This window comes from Eriocheir sinensis, unplaced genomic scaffold, assembly GCF_024679095.1.
Source record: "Eriocheir sinensis breed Jianghai 21 unplaced genomic scaffold, ASM2467909v1 Scaffold1124, whole genome shotgun sequence".
NCBI classification, from domain to species: Eukaryota; Metazoa; Arthropoda; class Malacostraca; order Decapoda; family Varunidae; genus Eriocheir; species Eriocheir sinensis.
This window is the reverse complement of record NW_026110435.1, coordinates 93,815-110,000: the sequence shown is the minus strand read 5'-3', so window position 1 is coordinate 110,000 and position 16,186 is coordinate 93,815. Positions and strand designations below refer to the sequence as shown.

The following is a 16,186-nucleotide window of genomic DNA, read 5'->3' as shown; positions in this document are numbered from 1 at the left end:
TCTACGATCATCAGGGTCGACTGGCGGTGCACAGATAAAACCCACACGTGCAGACCGTCATTTTGATGAATTAGTTGTTAGTGATAAGGGAAGTCTGGATCTATGAGAGGAGGCGAGCAGATGGAGGACTGCTGTGACGGGCTGAGGTTCACCGTCTTGACCTTTCGTCTCGATAGCGAGGCTGCAAACCGCGACGGAGAGTAGCGCAATAGACCCCGAAAAACGTAAGTTGCATCGTGTGTCCCTCTGAGAGATATATTTTGGTACTATTATTCTGATGTACTGTCATATTCCGATGTACGATTTGAATGATTCAACGATGATTTATTACTTTAATTCAATTGCGTAAGTTTTTGTATTCGTGATTTTGAAGTGTGTGTTTGTTTACCAAATAGTTTGACCGAATATATTATCAAGATCGAGTCAACGGCACAGGTTTTAGTCCTACCTTACTGTCCTATACTGGGACGGTATAAATACTAATTTCCTGTTAGTCACTGCTGTATTCATGGGTATTTGCAGTGCAAACAAGAACGCCAGTTCTAAAATTTCGCACAAATTCAGAATGTAAAACAATTTGTTGTTAATGTCAGTATAATGAAAGAATGGGTTTCCTTGCTGAACAGGCTGCGAAGCAAACCCCATTCGAGGACAGCGAGGTACAGGCCGGAATTCCTCACCTCTGGCACTCTTTCGTTTTTCTTCCATGACACTACCACATCGATGGCAAGGGTCTGCTTCTTGTGGTGTGTACAGAAGATTCTTTTCTCGTAAAAATGCAACTGATGATTTCTCCGTCAAAATAACACGTCTGTAGATATATTTCAACAGCATAGCAGTCAGCATAATGAGTTATACTGATGTTATCGACGTCTGTGTAAGGAGGATCGTGATGTGGGTGTTCGTTGCTTCTTTTCTCTTTTGTAGGAGCACCGATTAGCGGGCCTTTTTTCCTCACTTTTTTTTCCCTTGGGAAAAAAAACCTCCATTGCGGTAGCTAAAAAAAGATAAAACCGGAGATACAATATTTTTCAAACCCACATTCCGTTTCAAAAAATTAATACACAAATGTTTGCCTTTGAATGGCAAATATAAACTGCACATATTTAGTTGAACATTAAGGAAAATCATTGATCAAATATTGTTCTAACACACTTTTTCAGAGATGAGTGGTGCCGAGGACAATGAGCCACGTGTTCTGCGCTGGCAGGGTCCTCACCCGCTGCCAGAAATACCAAACAAGAATTTTGAAGTCTTTATGCTGGAGGAGATGGTCAGGCATGGCGACGCTGTTGCGTTGGTGAGATGTCTTTAGTCTTTTTTACAGTGTTTAAATTCAGCACCGGAATAGCCTGCAGTGTTGTGTAATGTAACTGAAAATAGAAACAGAGTTGCAACTTCAAAATTCTGATTTATTTATATGTTCATAGTTTCATCGCAACGGTTTTAAGAAAAAAAAGTTTGCTATTGGTGTACACAGTATGTATGAGTACTTATTATTCAACCAGATATTTACAGGCTGATGTCCAGGAAACAAGGTAACTTACATCACACGTATAATATATTTTTCCGTCATGCTAGCATGGACAATACTACACAGATTACATTCAGCTGTCTCTCCAAGTTTTACTCATGTGAAAATATAACATAAAATTTCATTACTGAAATCATGTCTTTTCATCGCCATATATAATGTCAATGCTCCAAAGTAAATCTTTTTTAACGTTTTGCCCGCTGCACCGATGGGCTCTATTAATGCCCTCATTTAGTTTTTAGTTGTGCTATAGGGATAATCTTGAATTTTTCATCACTGTTTTTTTATTTCCCATTTCTTTTCATATATGTTAATTCTTTCCATTTCTCTCTCAACCTTCAGTTTCATCACAGTTTTAGATTTACTGGATGTAGTTATGACTTACGTGATGTCGTCTCCATACATGATATCTAAGGAGCCTGGGCATGCTGATGGGAGATTTGTGTACAGTGAATATAGTGTTAGTGAGATTACGCTGCCTTGGGGCACTCCACTTAAAAGACATAGTTTATCACTAGATTTTTTTTTCCCGTACGACTATTTTTGCAGATCTGTTGTCAAGAAAGTTGCACAGATTTTCTTCGGTAATCGATGGAAGGCCTAGGTGTACAAGTTTATATTTTAATATGTTTTGCCAAACTTTGTCAAACGCCTTGGCAAAATCTCTGAGCTCCACGAGTACTTGTTGCTTTCCCGCTAAAGCATTTGCTATAGATTCATAAGTAGTTGTTATTGCGGTAGTCGTTCCCTTCTGTGATCTAAACCCATGTTGTCTGCTTTTGATAATACATACTGTTTTCGGCCAAAAAAGTGTTGTCTTCCTTGATTGACTCCTTCAAATACATTACCGGGGACACCTAGCAAAGAGATAGGTGTGTATTTTAAAGGGTTTAGTGCTGTTAGTTTCTTCAGGTATGAATTTAATGATTGCTGTTTGAAGGCTGATGGAAAATAACCCGCGGAGTAACATGCGTTATAGATGTTAACAAGTTGGTCTATGGGTTTGTCTGTGCAATTCTCGACTATGATTTTATCTATTTTGGAAGCCCCTGGTGCTTTCTTTTTTTATATTTTGAGGTATCTTACAATTTCATCTTTATCTATTGCTCTAGTGTGAAAATTATCCCCATTTAGTCTGTTTAAGGTAGAGGTGGTATATGGGCTATTTCTTTCCGAGTGAATATTTACATAGTTATTTATATGTTCAGAGTGGGCTCTGTCAAAATTTGCCTCCTCCTCCTCAGTGATTCTGAATATATCTTTCCAGGTTTGTTCCATTAGGTTACATTTTTCTTTAACTGAATAAAATTTGTTTCTGGGCTCATCTTTCATATAGTTAGTATGTATTACATTTTTACCTTTCAGTAGTTTTAGCTCACTCCAAAAAGTCTTACTGTCTTTACTATTATCTATTAGATTATTTATCTTATCTTCCCACCTGTTATGTGCTTCTTTGCATTTAGCTCTTAATTCATATCTTATTCTTAAATATTATCTTTCCAAGTCCTGAATATCTTGATTAGTGTTTAACTGGTATAGGTATCTGTAAGAAGTTTTAGGTACTGATTTGACCATAGCTTCTGTATTGTTCTCATCCATTTTTTAACCTTTTTTTCAATGAAATGTGTGTTACAGTTATTCAGGTTATTTAGGTTTATTTTGGCGTCTAGTGTATGTTGAAAAAGTTCTCAATCTGCTCTGTTTAGGTTATTAACAGGTGGTTGTTGTATTACGAAAGTCTTAGTAGAAAGTTAAAAAAAAAATAATAGGTATATGGTCCGAGACTGTAATGTTTCCGGGATCAGAGAGAGAATTTAGGTAATGATGTTTGTTACAGAGAATTCTATCGGGATTAGTTGCTGCACCATGACTTATAAATGTGGGGAAATGTGGGCCTAAATTAAGTAACATTCCTTGAGTGATGAATTGCAACAAACTTTTTTCCAATAGTGTTGTTGTTACTGTTGCCGAATTGTGTATGTCTGGTGTCGAAGTCTTTAATTATAATTAAATTTAATTTAGTAGGAGTAAGTACGAAGACACCTATCGAACGGGCGCAAGCCACTCCCGGTGAGGTATATATGGGAAGTGAGGAGGGTGCTGAAGCCCTCCAAAGACCCTTCCCATTACCTCACTAACCGTTTCCCTATTGTTTCACCAACACCAGAGAGTAGTTCAGCATGCTCTCTAAAGACAGATCCTCTTCTATCCACACCACACTACATTCACACTATACACACACCTTTTCCCAAAATTCAAAATGGCGTTCAAAAACCATGCCTCGGAGTCCCCGCCTGGGGGGGATGACCACAAATTCCCCCAGGGAGGACTCCCCTTCTGGATGCCGACCTGAGAGGTGTCTTGATAACTCCTCAAGACTTTTTCTCATAAATTTCTGCAACATTCGCGGTCTTCGTTCTAATTTTCATTCTGTGGAACACCATCTCTCCTACTCTAGACCTCACCTTCTCTTCCTCACCGAAACACAGGTTTCTGAAGCTACTGACAGCAATCTCTACTCTGTTCCCTCCTACAATCTCTGTCCTAAATTTCAATCCAATGCTGGATGTTGCGTCCACGTGCGCAACGACATCACTTGCTCTCGTGCCCACAACCTTGACTCTTCTGAATTTTCCACCATCTGGCTGAGACTTCATTGTCATTCTACTACTAAAGACATATGTGCTGTTTATCTCTCACCTAACTCTACTAACTATGTAAAATTATTTGACTACTTGAAATCTAAAGCGGAGCACATCTTGACCCACTCTCCCCTCGCTGATATCTCCATCTTGGGAGATTTCAATGTTCACCACCAGCTTTGGCTTTCATCCTCTTTCACTGACCAGCCTGGTGAACAAGCCTACAACTTTGCTATCCTCGATGACCTAGAGCAGTTGGTTCAGCACCCTACACGTATTCCCGACCGTCTTGGAGACCGGCCCAACATACTAGATCTCTTCCTTACCTCTAACCCTTCTGCTTACTCTGTCAAACTGTTCTCTCCGTTGGGCTCCTCCGATCACAACCTTATTTATGTATCCTGTCCTATCGCTCCTGTACACCCTCTGGACCCACCGAAGAGGCGATGCATTTGGCATTTTGCTTCGGCTCGGTGGGACGACCTGAGGATGTACTTTTCCGATATCCCGTGGAATGATTACTGCTTCCAGGATATAGACCCTTCTGTGTGTGCCCAGCGCATCACAGAGGTGATTGTCTCTGGAATGAAGGCATACCTTCCACGTACTTTCTCTACTCCTCATGCTAAAAAACCTTGGTTTAATAACGCTTGTTATCATGCTGTCAAAGACAGAGAGGCAGCTCACAAGAGGTACCAGAGCCTTCAAACTCCCGCTAATCATGACCTTTACATTTCTGCTCGGAATCGTGCCAAATCTATTCTATGACTACCCAAAAACTCCTTCATTAATTGAAAATGCCAACACCTTGCTTTCTCTAATTCTTCTTGTGACTTCTGGAATCTAGCCAAAAATATCTCCTCCAATTTCACTTCTTCCTCTTTCCCTCCTCTCCTTAATCTCGACGGCAGCACTGCCGTCTCATCTGTCTCTAAGGCTGAACTCTTCGCTCAAACTTTCTGTAAGAACTCCACCCTGGACGATTCTGGGCATATTCCTCCTACTCATCTCCGCTCTGACTTCTTTGTGCCTATAATAGCGATTCTTCCTAATGATGTTTTCTATGCCTCTCTGCCTTATCTCTCAGAAGGCTTATGGACCGGATGGAGTGCCTTCTGTCCTTAAAAACTGTGCATCCGTGCTGACACCCTGCCTGGTCAAATTATTTTGCCTCTGCCTGTCAACATCTACCTTTCCTTCCTGCTGGAAGTTTGCCTTCATACAGCCTGTGCCTAAGAAGGGTGACCGTTCCAATCCCTCAAACTATCGTCCTATAGCTTTGCTTTCATGTCTATCTAAATCTTTTAAATCAATCCTTAACTGGAAGATTTAAAAGCACTTTCCACTTCTGACCTTCTATCTGATCGCCGGTATGGGTTCCGCAAGGGGCGTTCTACTGGTGATCTCCATACCTTCTTAGCTGACTCTTGGACATCCTCTCTTAGCCGTTTCGGTGAAACCTTTGCTATTGCGCTGGACATATCAAAAGCCTTTGATGGGGTCTGGCACAAATCTTTGCCTTCCAAACTACCCTCCTACGGTTTATATCCTTATCTCTGTATCTTTATCTCCAGTTTCCTTTCTGACCGTTCTATTTCTGCTGTGGTAGACGGTCACTGTTCTTCCCCTAAACCTATTAACAGTGGTGTCCCACAGGGTTCTGTCCTATCTCCCACTCTCTTTCTGTTGTTCATTGATGATCTTTCCAAAACGAACTGTCCTATCCATTCTTACGCCGATGACTCCACTCTGCATTACTCAACTTCTTTTAATAGAAGACCCACCCAACAGGAACTTAACGATTCAAGGCTGGAGGCAACAGAACGCTTAGCCTCAGCCCTTACTATTATATCCGATTGGGGAGGAGGAACCTGGTGTCCTTCAACGCCTCAAAAACACAATTTCTTCACCTATCCACTCGACACAATCTTCCAAACAACTATCCCCTATTCTTTGAAAACACTCAGGTGTCACCTTCTTCAACAATAAACATCCTCGGTCTATCCTTAACTCAAAATCTCAACTGGAAACTTTATATCTCTTCTCTTACTAGATCAGCTTCCTCGAGGCTGGGCGTTCTGTACCGTCTCCGCCAGTTTTTCTTCCCCGCAAAGTTGATATCCATTTACAGGGGCCTTGTCCGCCCTCGTATGGAGTATGCATCTCACGTGTGGAGGGTTCCACTCACACAGGTCTCTTGGACAGAGTGGAGTCAAAGGCTCTTCATCTCGTTAGCTCTCCTCCTCATACTGATAGTCTTCTACCTCTTAAATTTCGCCGCCATATTGCTTCTCTTTCTATCTTCTATCGATATTTTCATGCTGACTGCTCTTCTGGACTTGCTAACTGCATGCCTCACCCCCTCCCGCGGCCTCGCAACACACGACTTTCTACTCAAGCTCATCCATTTACTGACCAAATCCCTTACGCAAGAGTTAACCAGCATCTTCACTCTTTCATCCCTCACGCTGGTAAACTCTGGAACAATCTTCCTTCATCTGTATTTCCTCCTGCCTACGACTTGAACTCTTTGAAGAGGAGGGTATCAGGACACCTCTCCTCCCGAAATTGACCTATCTTTCGGCCACTCCTCTAGTTCTTTTTAGGAGCAATGAGTAGCGGTTTCTTTTTTTTAACATTTGTTACCTTTTTGTTATGCCCTTGAACTGACTCCTCTGCTGTAAAAAATATATATCCTGCGATATTATTATTCAGGAGTTTATATAAATCAGAAAAAAGGTAAGTATATATATATATATATATATATATATATATATATATATATATATATATATATATATATATATATATATATATATATATATATATATATATATATATATATATATATATATATATATATATATATATATATATATATATATATATATATATATATATATATATATATATATATATAAATATCTATATATATATATCTGTCTATATATATATATATATCTATAGATATATATAGAGAGCAACTCAAGGGCAACAAAAAGAAGATGTAAAAAAAATAGCCTGCCAACTGTTGGTCCCATATAGTGATAACAATAGAGTGGCTAAAAGAGAAGTCTATCTCGGATGGAGAAGTGTCTTAATACACTCTTCTTGAAAGAGGTTAAGTCATAGGCAGTAGGAAATACAGACGAAGGAAGACGGTTACAGCTTATACCAGTGCAAGGGATGAGCATTATAGGGATTATAGGGATTATATGGATGAGCATGAGTAGAAAGTCACGTGCAACTGGGCCGCGGGATGGGGGGAGGCATGCAGTTAGCAAGTTCAGAAGAGCATTCAGCATGAAAATATCGATAGAAGTTAGAAAGAGATGCAACATTGCGGCGGAATTTAAGAGGTAGAAGTCTGTCAGTAAGAGGAGGAGAGCTGATGAGACAAAAAGCCTTTTACTCCACTCTGTCCAATCGATCTGTTTGAGTGGATCCTCCTTACACGTGAGATGCATACTCCACACGAGGGCGGACAAGGCTCCTATATATGGAAAGCATCTGTGCGGGGGAGAAGAACTGGCGGAGACGATACAGAAGGCCCAACGTCGAGAGAGCTGATTTTATGAGTGAGGATATATGAAATTTTGAGTTAGAGATTTTGAGCTAAGGATAGACCGTGAGTATTTAGCGTTGAAGAAGATGATAGCTTAGTGTTGTCGAGGAATCGGGGATAGGTATTTGGAAGATTGTGTCGAGTTGATAGGTGGAGAAATTATGTTTTTGAGGCATTGAAGGACACAAGGTTACTTTTACCCCAATCGAAAATGATAACAATGTATGAGGTTAAGTGTTCTGTAGCCTCCAGTCTGGAGTCTTATCATTCATGTTAAAAGGGTCTTCTGTTGAAAGAAGTTGAATAATGCAGAGTGGAGTCGCCAGCGTATGAGTGGATAGGACAGTTTGTTATAGAAAGATCACTGATTAATAACAGGAAGAGAGTGGGTGATAGGACAGAGCGCTGTGGAACACCACTGTTGATAGGTATAGGGGAAGAACAGTGACTGTCTACCACAGCAGAGATAGAACGACCGAAAAGGAAATTGGAGTTAAAGGAACACAGAGAAGGATAGAATCTGAAAGAGGGCAGTTTAGAAAGCAAAGACTTGTGCCAGACTCTATCGAAAGCTTTCGATATGTCTAGCACAACTGAGAAAGTTTCACGGCTAAGAGAGGATGAAGAGAGGAATAGTGAGGAACTAACTAACTAACTAAATGTAGGATAGAATAGGAGTGGGGGGTGAAAGAAGTAGGGTTAAGAGTAATGTAAGTTATGTAAGTTATACGAAGTAAAGTAAGAGGTGAAAAGTTGGCTTGCTTGGTCAGTTATGTATTCAGTTAAGTTTTTCCGCTCTTCTCTTTTTGTTACTTTTTTTGTGTTTATTTATTTGTTCTGTGCTTTCCAATGTGTTTAGGATGTGTATTTCTTTAGTGGTGGACCTCTGTCAAGAATGTTTCTTGTCTTATGGAACCATGTGCGTTTTTTGTGACTTTCATAGTTATCTAAAAGGTTAGTGAACTGTAGACTTCGTAGATATATCATTTTTGTGAATGTTTTCTCTGCTGGCTTGTATAAGTAGTAGTTTATGGGTTCAATTTTTGCCTCCTCATGCAGAGTTTTGGTAGTTTTATTAGAGGGAAATCTTTCGTTGTTTGCGAACCGTAAGGCCTGGTTTAGAACTTTATACAGTTTCATTTTGCTTGTATCACTTATTGTTATTAATGGTATAGGTAGTGTAGGAAGTATGAGGACTTTGAAAAGGTGTAGCTTGATTTTTGTTGGCACGTTTTTGAATTTGTATAGTTCTGATAATGCTCCCATTGCTTTGTTATTTATTTCCTTTATAATGTGCTGGTCAGTTTCTGTTCGGTTTATTGTTAGTCCAAGAACTTTGCCTTTTTCTGTGTATTCTATCGGTGTTCCTTCTATTATGTTATTTTCTTCTTTACTGCTAGTGGTACTATTTTAAATTGATCTTGCTCGTTTTTATTTTCCATTTCCTCTCGTAATTATTTATTTTTTCGATTTCATTCTTCGTTCTGCTTGCCATCAGTGTTCTAGATTTGCCTGCATAGCAGATTATCTTGCTGATGTCGTCTGCGTATTGGATCGTGGTGCAGTCAACGGACGGTTCGGAGAGGTCATCAGTGTATATGGTATACAATGTTGGTGAGAGCGCGCTTCCCTGAGGCACACCAACCGTTAATGGAAATGGAGGGCATGTATAGTTATTTACTTTAGTTTTAGCTTTTCTGTTGATTAGAAAGTTGTTGATGACAATCTTGGTGATATCAGAGAGCTCCAAGTGGGCTATCTTGAATTGCAGTCCTTCTATCCATACTTTATCAAATGCTTTACTCACATCTCTTAAAACAAGGAAACATTGATTATTCCGGGCCGTGTGGTGAGCTGCTGTCTCATGGATTGCCGTTAGTGCTGTGTCTGTACCTCTGTTGTTCCTAAAACCGTGGTGAGAATCTTTTAAGATGTCCTTTGATTCTAGTACTTTCCTTAATAACCTGGTGTTGATTTTTTCTAGAACCTTGACAGTTACTTCCAGTAGTGAAATAGGTCTATAACTGATGGGGTTTGTGTTATCTGTCTTTTCCTTAGGGATTAATTTGATGATTGCTATTTTAAACTTATCAGGGGAGTAACCCATAGATATAGTGTGGTCGAAAATCCACTGAAGTTTTGTCTTTTGGAAGGTTAGTAAGTATGATCTTGTTTATATTTGTCTCCCCTGGAGTGCTATTTTTAAATGCTTTTATGGTTCTCATAACTTCGTCAAGTGATGCGAGGGTGTACGTTAGATCCCTCCCCCTCAGTCTGCTTATGTCGGACAGGTGGTGTGGTCTGCCCGCGCTCTCGTTTGTTCTGAGATAGTATGTAACTTAATTTTCGGTTTCTCTGTCATATGAGGCGTTTTCTTCAGGTGTAATTTTAAATTTACAGAGATTGAACACAGCACCAATGTCAATAAAAAAAATAAAATAAAAATTTCATGTTGGCGTTAGAACAGATGCGTTATTTGCTGTAACTTGCTTTGACAACTGCAGTTATACTGCTAAGTCTAATTATTTTACTTTTCTTTTCTGTTTGCGTTTCTAGATAGACGCAGAGACCAGGCAACAAAGGACATACTCAGAGATGTGTGATCTGGTACCGCGACTGTCGGCTGGCCTAGCGGCAGCAGGAGTGGGCGCGGGTGACCGGGTGATCTACTATTCCCACAACCACATCGACTACCCTCTATGGCTTCTCGCTTTCATGCATCGCGGAGCCGCTTTTGTGCGGCCATCCCCGACTTATGAAAACACGAAAGGTATGCATAAAAGCAAGTCACTGCCCTCTCGTCTCGATAGAGAGGCTGCAAACCACGACCGAGAGTTGCTTAGTAGACCCCGAAAAACTTAAGTTGCATCGTATGTCCCATTGAGATATATCTTGGTCCGAGAACCTGGTCACGGACTCGAAATCGCGATCAAGTGCAACATGACTAGCTATGGCGAAGTCTTACATCCATTTAACACATTTTTAAGGTATAAAGAAAATTCCTTGAAAAAAAAAATTTGCTGAATTAGCAATAAGCTACAGTGGAACATGTTTAAGAGAGAATCGCCTGTCCATATATACTCTAAATTATATCTATATCCATATATCTATATCTATCTAAATTATATATATATATATATATATATATATATATATATATATATATATATATATATATATATATATATATATATATATATATATATATATATATATATATATATATATATATATATATATATATATATATATATATATATATATATATATATATATATATATATATATATATATATATATATATATATATATATATATATATATATATATATATATATATATATATATATATATATATATATATATATATATATTTATTTTTTTACAACAAAGGAGGCAGCTCAAGGGCACACAAAAAAAGAAAACAATAATAAAAAAAAGCCCGCTACTCGCTGCTCCCCCCCCCAAAAAAAAGAGGTAGCCGAAAGTAAGATCAAATACGGGAGGAGAGGTGTCCTGATACCCTCCTCTTGAAAGAGTAAAGTCGTAGGCAGGAGGAAATACAGATGATGGAAGATTGTTCCAGAGTTTACCAGCGTGAGGGATGAAAGAGTGAAGATGCTGGTTAATTCTTGCATAAGGGGTTTGGACAGTATAGGGATGAGCTTGAGTAGAAAGTCGAGTGCAGCGGGGCCGCGGGAGAGGGGGGAGGCATGCAGTTAGCAAGTTCAGAAGAGCAGTCAGCGTGGAAATATCGATAGAAGATAGAAGGAGAAGCAACATTGCGGCGGAATTTAAGAGGTAGAAGACTATCAGTATGAGGAGGAGAGCTGATGAGACGAAGAGCCTTAGCTTCCACTCAGTCCAGAAGAGCTGTGTGAGTGGAGCCCCCCCACACATGAGATGCATACTCCATACGAGGGCGGACAAGGCCCCTGTATATGGACAGCAACTGTGCAGGGGAGAAGAACTGGCGGAGACGGTACAGAACGCCCAGCCTCGAGGAAGCTGATTTAGTTAGAGATGAGATATGAAGTTTCCAGTTGAGATTTTGAGTTAAGGATAGACCGAGGATGTTAAGTGTTGAGGAAGGTGATAGCTGGGTGTTGTCAAAGAATAGGGGATAGTTGTTTGGAAGATTGTGTCGAGTGGATAGGTGGAGAAACTGTGTTTTTGAGGCGTTGAAGGACACCAGGGTCTTCTTGCCCCAATCGGAAATAATAGTAAGGACTCAGGCTAAGCGCTCCGCAGCCTCCAGCCTTGAGTCGTTAAGTTCCTGTAGGGTGGGTCTTCTATTAAAAGAAGTTGAGTAATGCAGAGTGGAATCATCGACGTAGGAATGGATAGGACAGTTCGTTTTGGAAAGAAGATCATCAATGAACAACAGAAAAAGAGTGGGAGATAGGACAGAACCCTGTGGGACACGACTGTTAATAGATTTAGGGGAAGAACAGTGACCGTCTACCACGGCAGAAATAGAACGGTCAGAAAGGAAACTGGAGATAAAGGTATAGAGACAAGGATAGAAACCGTAGGAGGGTAGTTTGGAAAGCAAAGATTTGTGCCAGACCCTATCAAAAGCTTTTGATATGTCCAGCGCAACAGCAAAAGTTTCACGGAAACGGCTAAGAGAGGATGACCAAGAGTCAGTTAAGAAGGCTAGGAGATCACCAGTAGAACGCCCCTTGCGGAACCCATACTGACGATCAGATAGAAGGTCAGAGGTGGGGAGGTGCTTTTGAATCTTCCGGTTAAGGATTCATTCAAAAGCTTTAGATAGATAAGAAAGTAAAGCTATAGGACGGTAGTCTGAGGGATTGGAGCGGTCACCCTTCTTAGGCACAGGCTGTATGAAGGCATACTTCCAGCAGGAAGGAAAGCTAGATGTTGACAGGCAGAGGCGAAAGAGTTTCACCAGGCAGGGTGACAGCACTGAGGCACAGTTTTTAAAGGACACTAGGAGACACTCCATCAGGTCTATAAGCCTTCTGAGGATTGAGGCCAGAGAGGGCATAGAAAACATCATTTTGAAGAATCTTTATAACAGGCATAAAGGAGTCAGAGGGGGGATGAGTAGAAGGAATATGCCCAGAATCATCCAGAGTGGAGTTTTTAGAAAAAGTTTGAGAGAAGAGTTCAGCCTTAGAGATAGATGAGACGGCAGTGTTGCCGTCAGGACTGAGGAGTGGAGGGAAAGATGAAGAAGTGAAGCTGGAGGAATTGTTTTTGGCTAGATGCCAGAAGTCACGGGAAGAGTTAGAGAAAGCAAGGTTTTGGCATTTTCTATTAATGAAAGAATTTTTGGTAAGTCGGAGAATAGATTTGGCACGATTTCGGGCAGAAATGTAAAGTTCATAATTAAAATTAGTTTGAAGGCTCTGGTACCTTTTGTGAGCTACCTCTCTATCATTGACAGCACGAGAACAAGCGTGATTAAACCAAGGCTTTTTAGCGTGAGGAGTAGAGAAAGAACGAGGAATGTATGCCTCCATTCCAGAGACAATCACCTCTGTGATGCGCTGAGCACACACAGAGGGGTCACTATCCCGGAAGCAATAATCATTCCACGGGAAATCGGAAAAAAGTACATCCTCAGGTCGTCCCACCGAGCTGAAGCAAAATGCCAGAAGCATCGCCTCTTCGGTGGGTCCAGAGGGCGTACAGGAGCGATAGTACAGGATGCAGAAATAAGATTGTGATCGGAGGAGCCCAACGGAGAGAACAGTTTGACAGAATAAGCATAAGGGTTTGAGGTAAGGAAGAGGTCTAGAATGTTGGGGCGGTCTCCAAGACGGTCGGGAATACGTGTAGGGTGCTGGACCAACTGCTCTAGGTCGTTGAGGATAGCAAAGTTGTAGGCCTGTTCACCAGGATGGTCAGTGAAAGAGGATGAAAGCCAAAGCTGGTGGTGAACATTGAAATCTCCTAGGATGGAGATTTCAGCGAAGGGAGAGTGGGTCAAGATGTGCTCCACTTTAGAATTCAAATAGTCAAAGAATTTTACATAGTTGATAGAGTTAGGTGAGAGATAAACAGCACAGATGTATTTAGTAATAGAATGACAATGAAGTCTTAGCCAGATTATGAAAAATTCAGAAGAGTTAAGGTCGTGGCACGAGAGCAAGTGATGTCGTTGCACACGTAGGCGCAACATCCAGCTTTGGATTGAAATTTAGAATAGAGATAGTAGGAGGGAGCAGAGTAGAGACTGCTGTCAGTACCCTCAGAAACCTGTGTCTCGGTAAGGAAGAGAAGGTGAGGTTTAGAGGAGGAGAGATGATGTTCCACAGAATGAAAATTAGAGCGAAGACCGCGAATGTTGCAGAAATTGAGAAGAAAGAGGTTCGAGGAGTTATCAAGACACCTCTCGGGTCGGCAGCCAGAAGGGGAGTCCTCCTGGGGAATTTGTAGGTCCCCAGGCGGGGACTCCGAGGCTTGGTGTAGGTGCGCCATTTTGAAATTTTAATTTTGGGAAAAGGTGTATATGCTGTGTGAATGTAGTGTGGTGTGGATAAAGAGAGGATCTGTCTTTAGAGAGCATGCTGAATTACTCTCCGGTTTTGGTGAGACAATAGGGAAACGGTTATTGAGGCCATGGGAAGGGTCTTTGGAGGGCTTCAGTTCCCTTCTCACCTCCCATATATACCTCACCGGGAGTGGCTTGCGCCCGTTCAGTAGGTTTCTTCCTATATATATATATATATATATATATATATATATATATATATATATATATATATATATATATATATATATATATATATATATATATATATATATATATATATATATATATATATATATATATATATATATATATATATATATATATATATATATATATATATATATATATATATATATATATATATATATATATATATATATATATATATATATATATATATATATATATATATATATATATATATATATATATATATATATATATATATATATATATATATATATATATATATATATACGGTTTTTAATAGTTATTCTACCGGTTTGTAATAGTAATTCTACCGATACTGCTGCTGTTCCTAACAATATTGAAAATCCCAGTCATTCCCTCCCTGACTATGAAATCAGTATATATGAGGTTCTGAAAGCGCTGCAGTCACTCAAAAATAACAAAAGTCCAGGACCTGATAAAATATATCCAAAATTACTTAAAGAAATATCAACAGAGATACTTCAGTTATTGTAAAATTATTTGAAACAATCATTCGAGGTAAAGCAGTTAACTACCCAGATTGTAATTCGCTAATCCTGGACTCGCAACATGGTTCCCGTAACAACAGATCTTGTTTGTCGAATGTATTAACGTTCTATAACGATCATTTTGCAGTCTATGATGTTTCTAAATCACTTGATATTATTTATTTGGACCTCCAGAAGGCGTTTGATAAAGTTCCACACTACAAGTTGCTTAAAAAAATCAAAGAAATATATATCGGGGTAAGCTTCACGAATGAATCAAGCACTGGCTAAGCATTAGAAAGCAAAGAGCTATAATAAATGAAATGACCCCTGAGTGGATGCTAGTCACTAGTGGTGTCCCCCAAGGCTCTGTCCTGGAACCCGTTCTCTTCGTCATTTACATCAACGACATTGACCTTGGTCTCAGTAGTTTCGTATATGTCTTCTATTATTATTCTCGTCTATTTTACCATTACAGTACAAACTCATTTTGCACACGTCCTTATTGTTTGGCATCTTCAGAAAATCTTATGCGTGTTGATTCAAAGGCCTCAGTATTTTCTTTCCTTTCCCCAAAACCTGCGCGAAATGCCTATTTATTATTTATTGAAATTAATAACATATTACAGATATTCATATCGCTTGGTTTAATGAAAATAAAAGGTTGGCAAAACCTTGTCCGAAAACAAATATTCAGCCATTTTTTTCTAGAGTAAAATTTCTGGATTGATCACGTTGCTGTGATCTAGCGACGTTTTGTTAATAGTTAAATGTTCCCTAGATGACCTGGTGCACTGCACGCGGCTGGTTGGTGCTCAGTGGGCTGTAATACATGTCGACCTGCTATCCACTGCGGAAGCTGCCTTCTCACTGCTGCCCCCTGACACTCTCAAGAAGATTTGGGTGATCGGTGGCGCTGCTGGAACGTCAGCCATCGACGACTTGGCGGCCCACGATCCTTTGCCACCCGTGAACCAGGTAGGGATGTAGCCCATCCGTCATCGTGCGTCTGTTTGCTAGTGTTTCAGATATCTGTGCGTGTATGTATAGTTTTTAAGTACTGTGTAGAGATCAACGCACCATGCATTATTTTCTGTGCAAGAAACACTATCACTACTTACTGCCAGAAGTTGTATATTAGCAACAGTCACGAAAGTCACTGACAGAAAAAAACACTCCAAATGAAGCGCTAAGACACTCGAGGCAGTGCCATCCATGGAGGTCTGCGATTACTGGCTT

The 16,186-nt window shown here is 39.9% G+C and overlaps 1 protein-coding gene across 1 annotated transcript in view; it reads left to right on the top strand.

Moving 5' to 3' along the window:
• Positions 1-16,186, top strand: part of LOC126989288 (uncharacterized) — a 64,837-nt gene that overhangs the window by 6,025 nt on the left and 42,626 nt on the right. The window contains exons 2-4 of the mRNA XM_050847930.1: positions 1,164-1,300; positions 10,298-10,511; positions 15,729-15,925. Of these exons, the coding sequence (XP_050703887.1) occupies positions 1,166-1,300; positions 10,298-10,511; positions 15,729-15,925 (546 nt within the window). The 5' untranslated portion in view covers positions 1,164-1,165. The remainder of the gene's footprint in view (positions 1-1,163; positions 1,301-10,297; positions 10,512-15,728; positions 15,926-16,186) is intronic.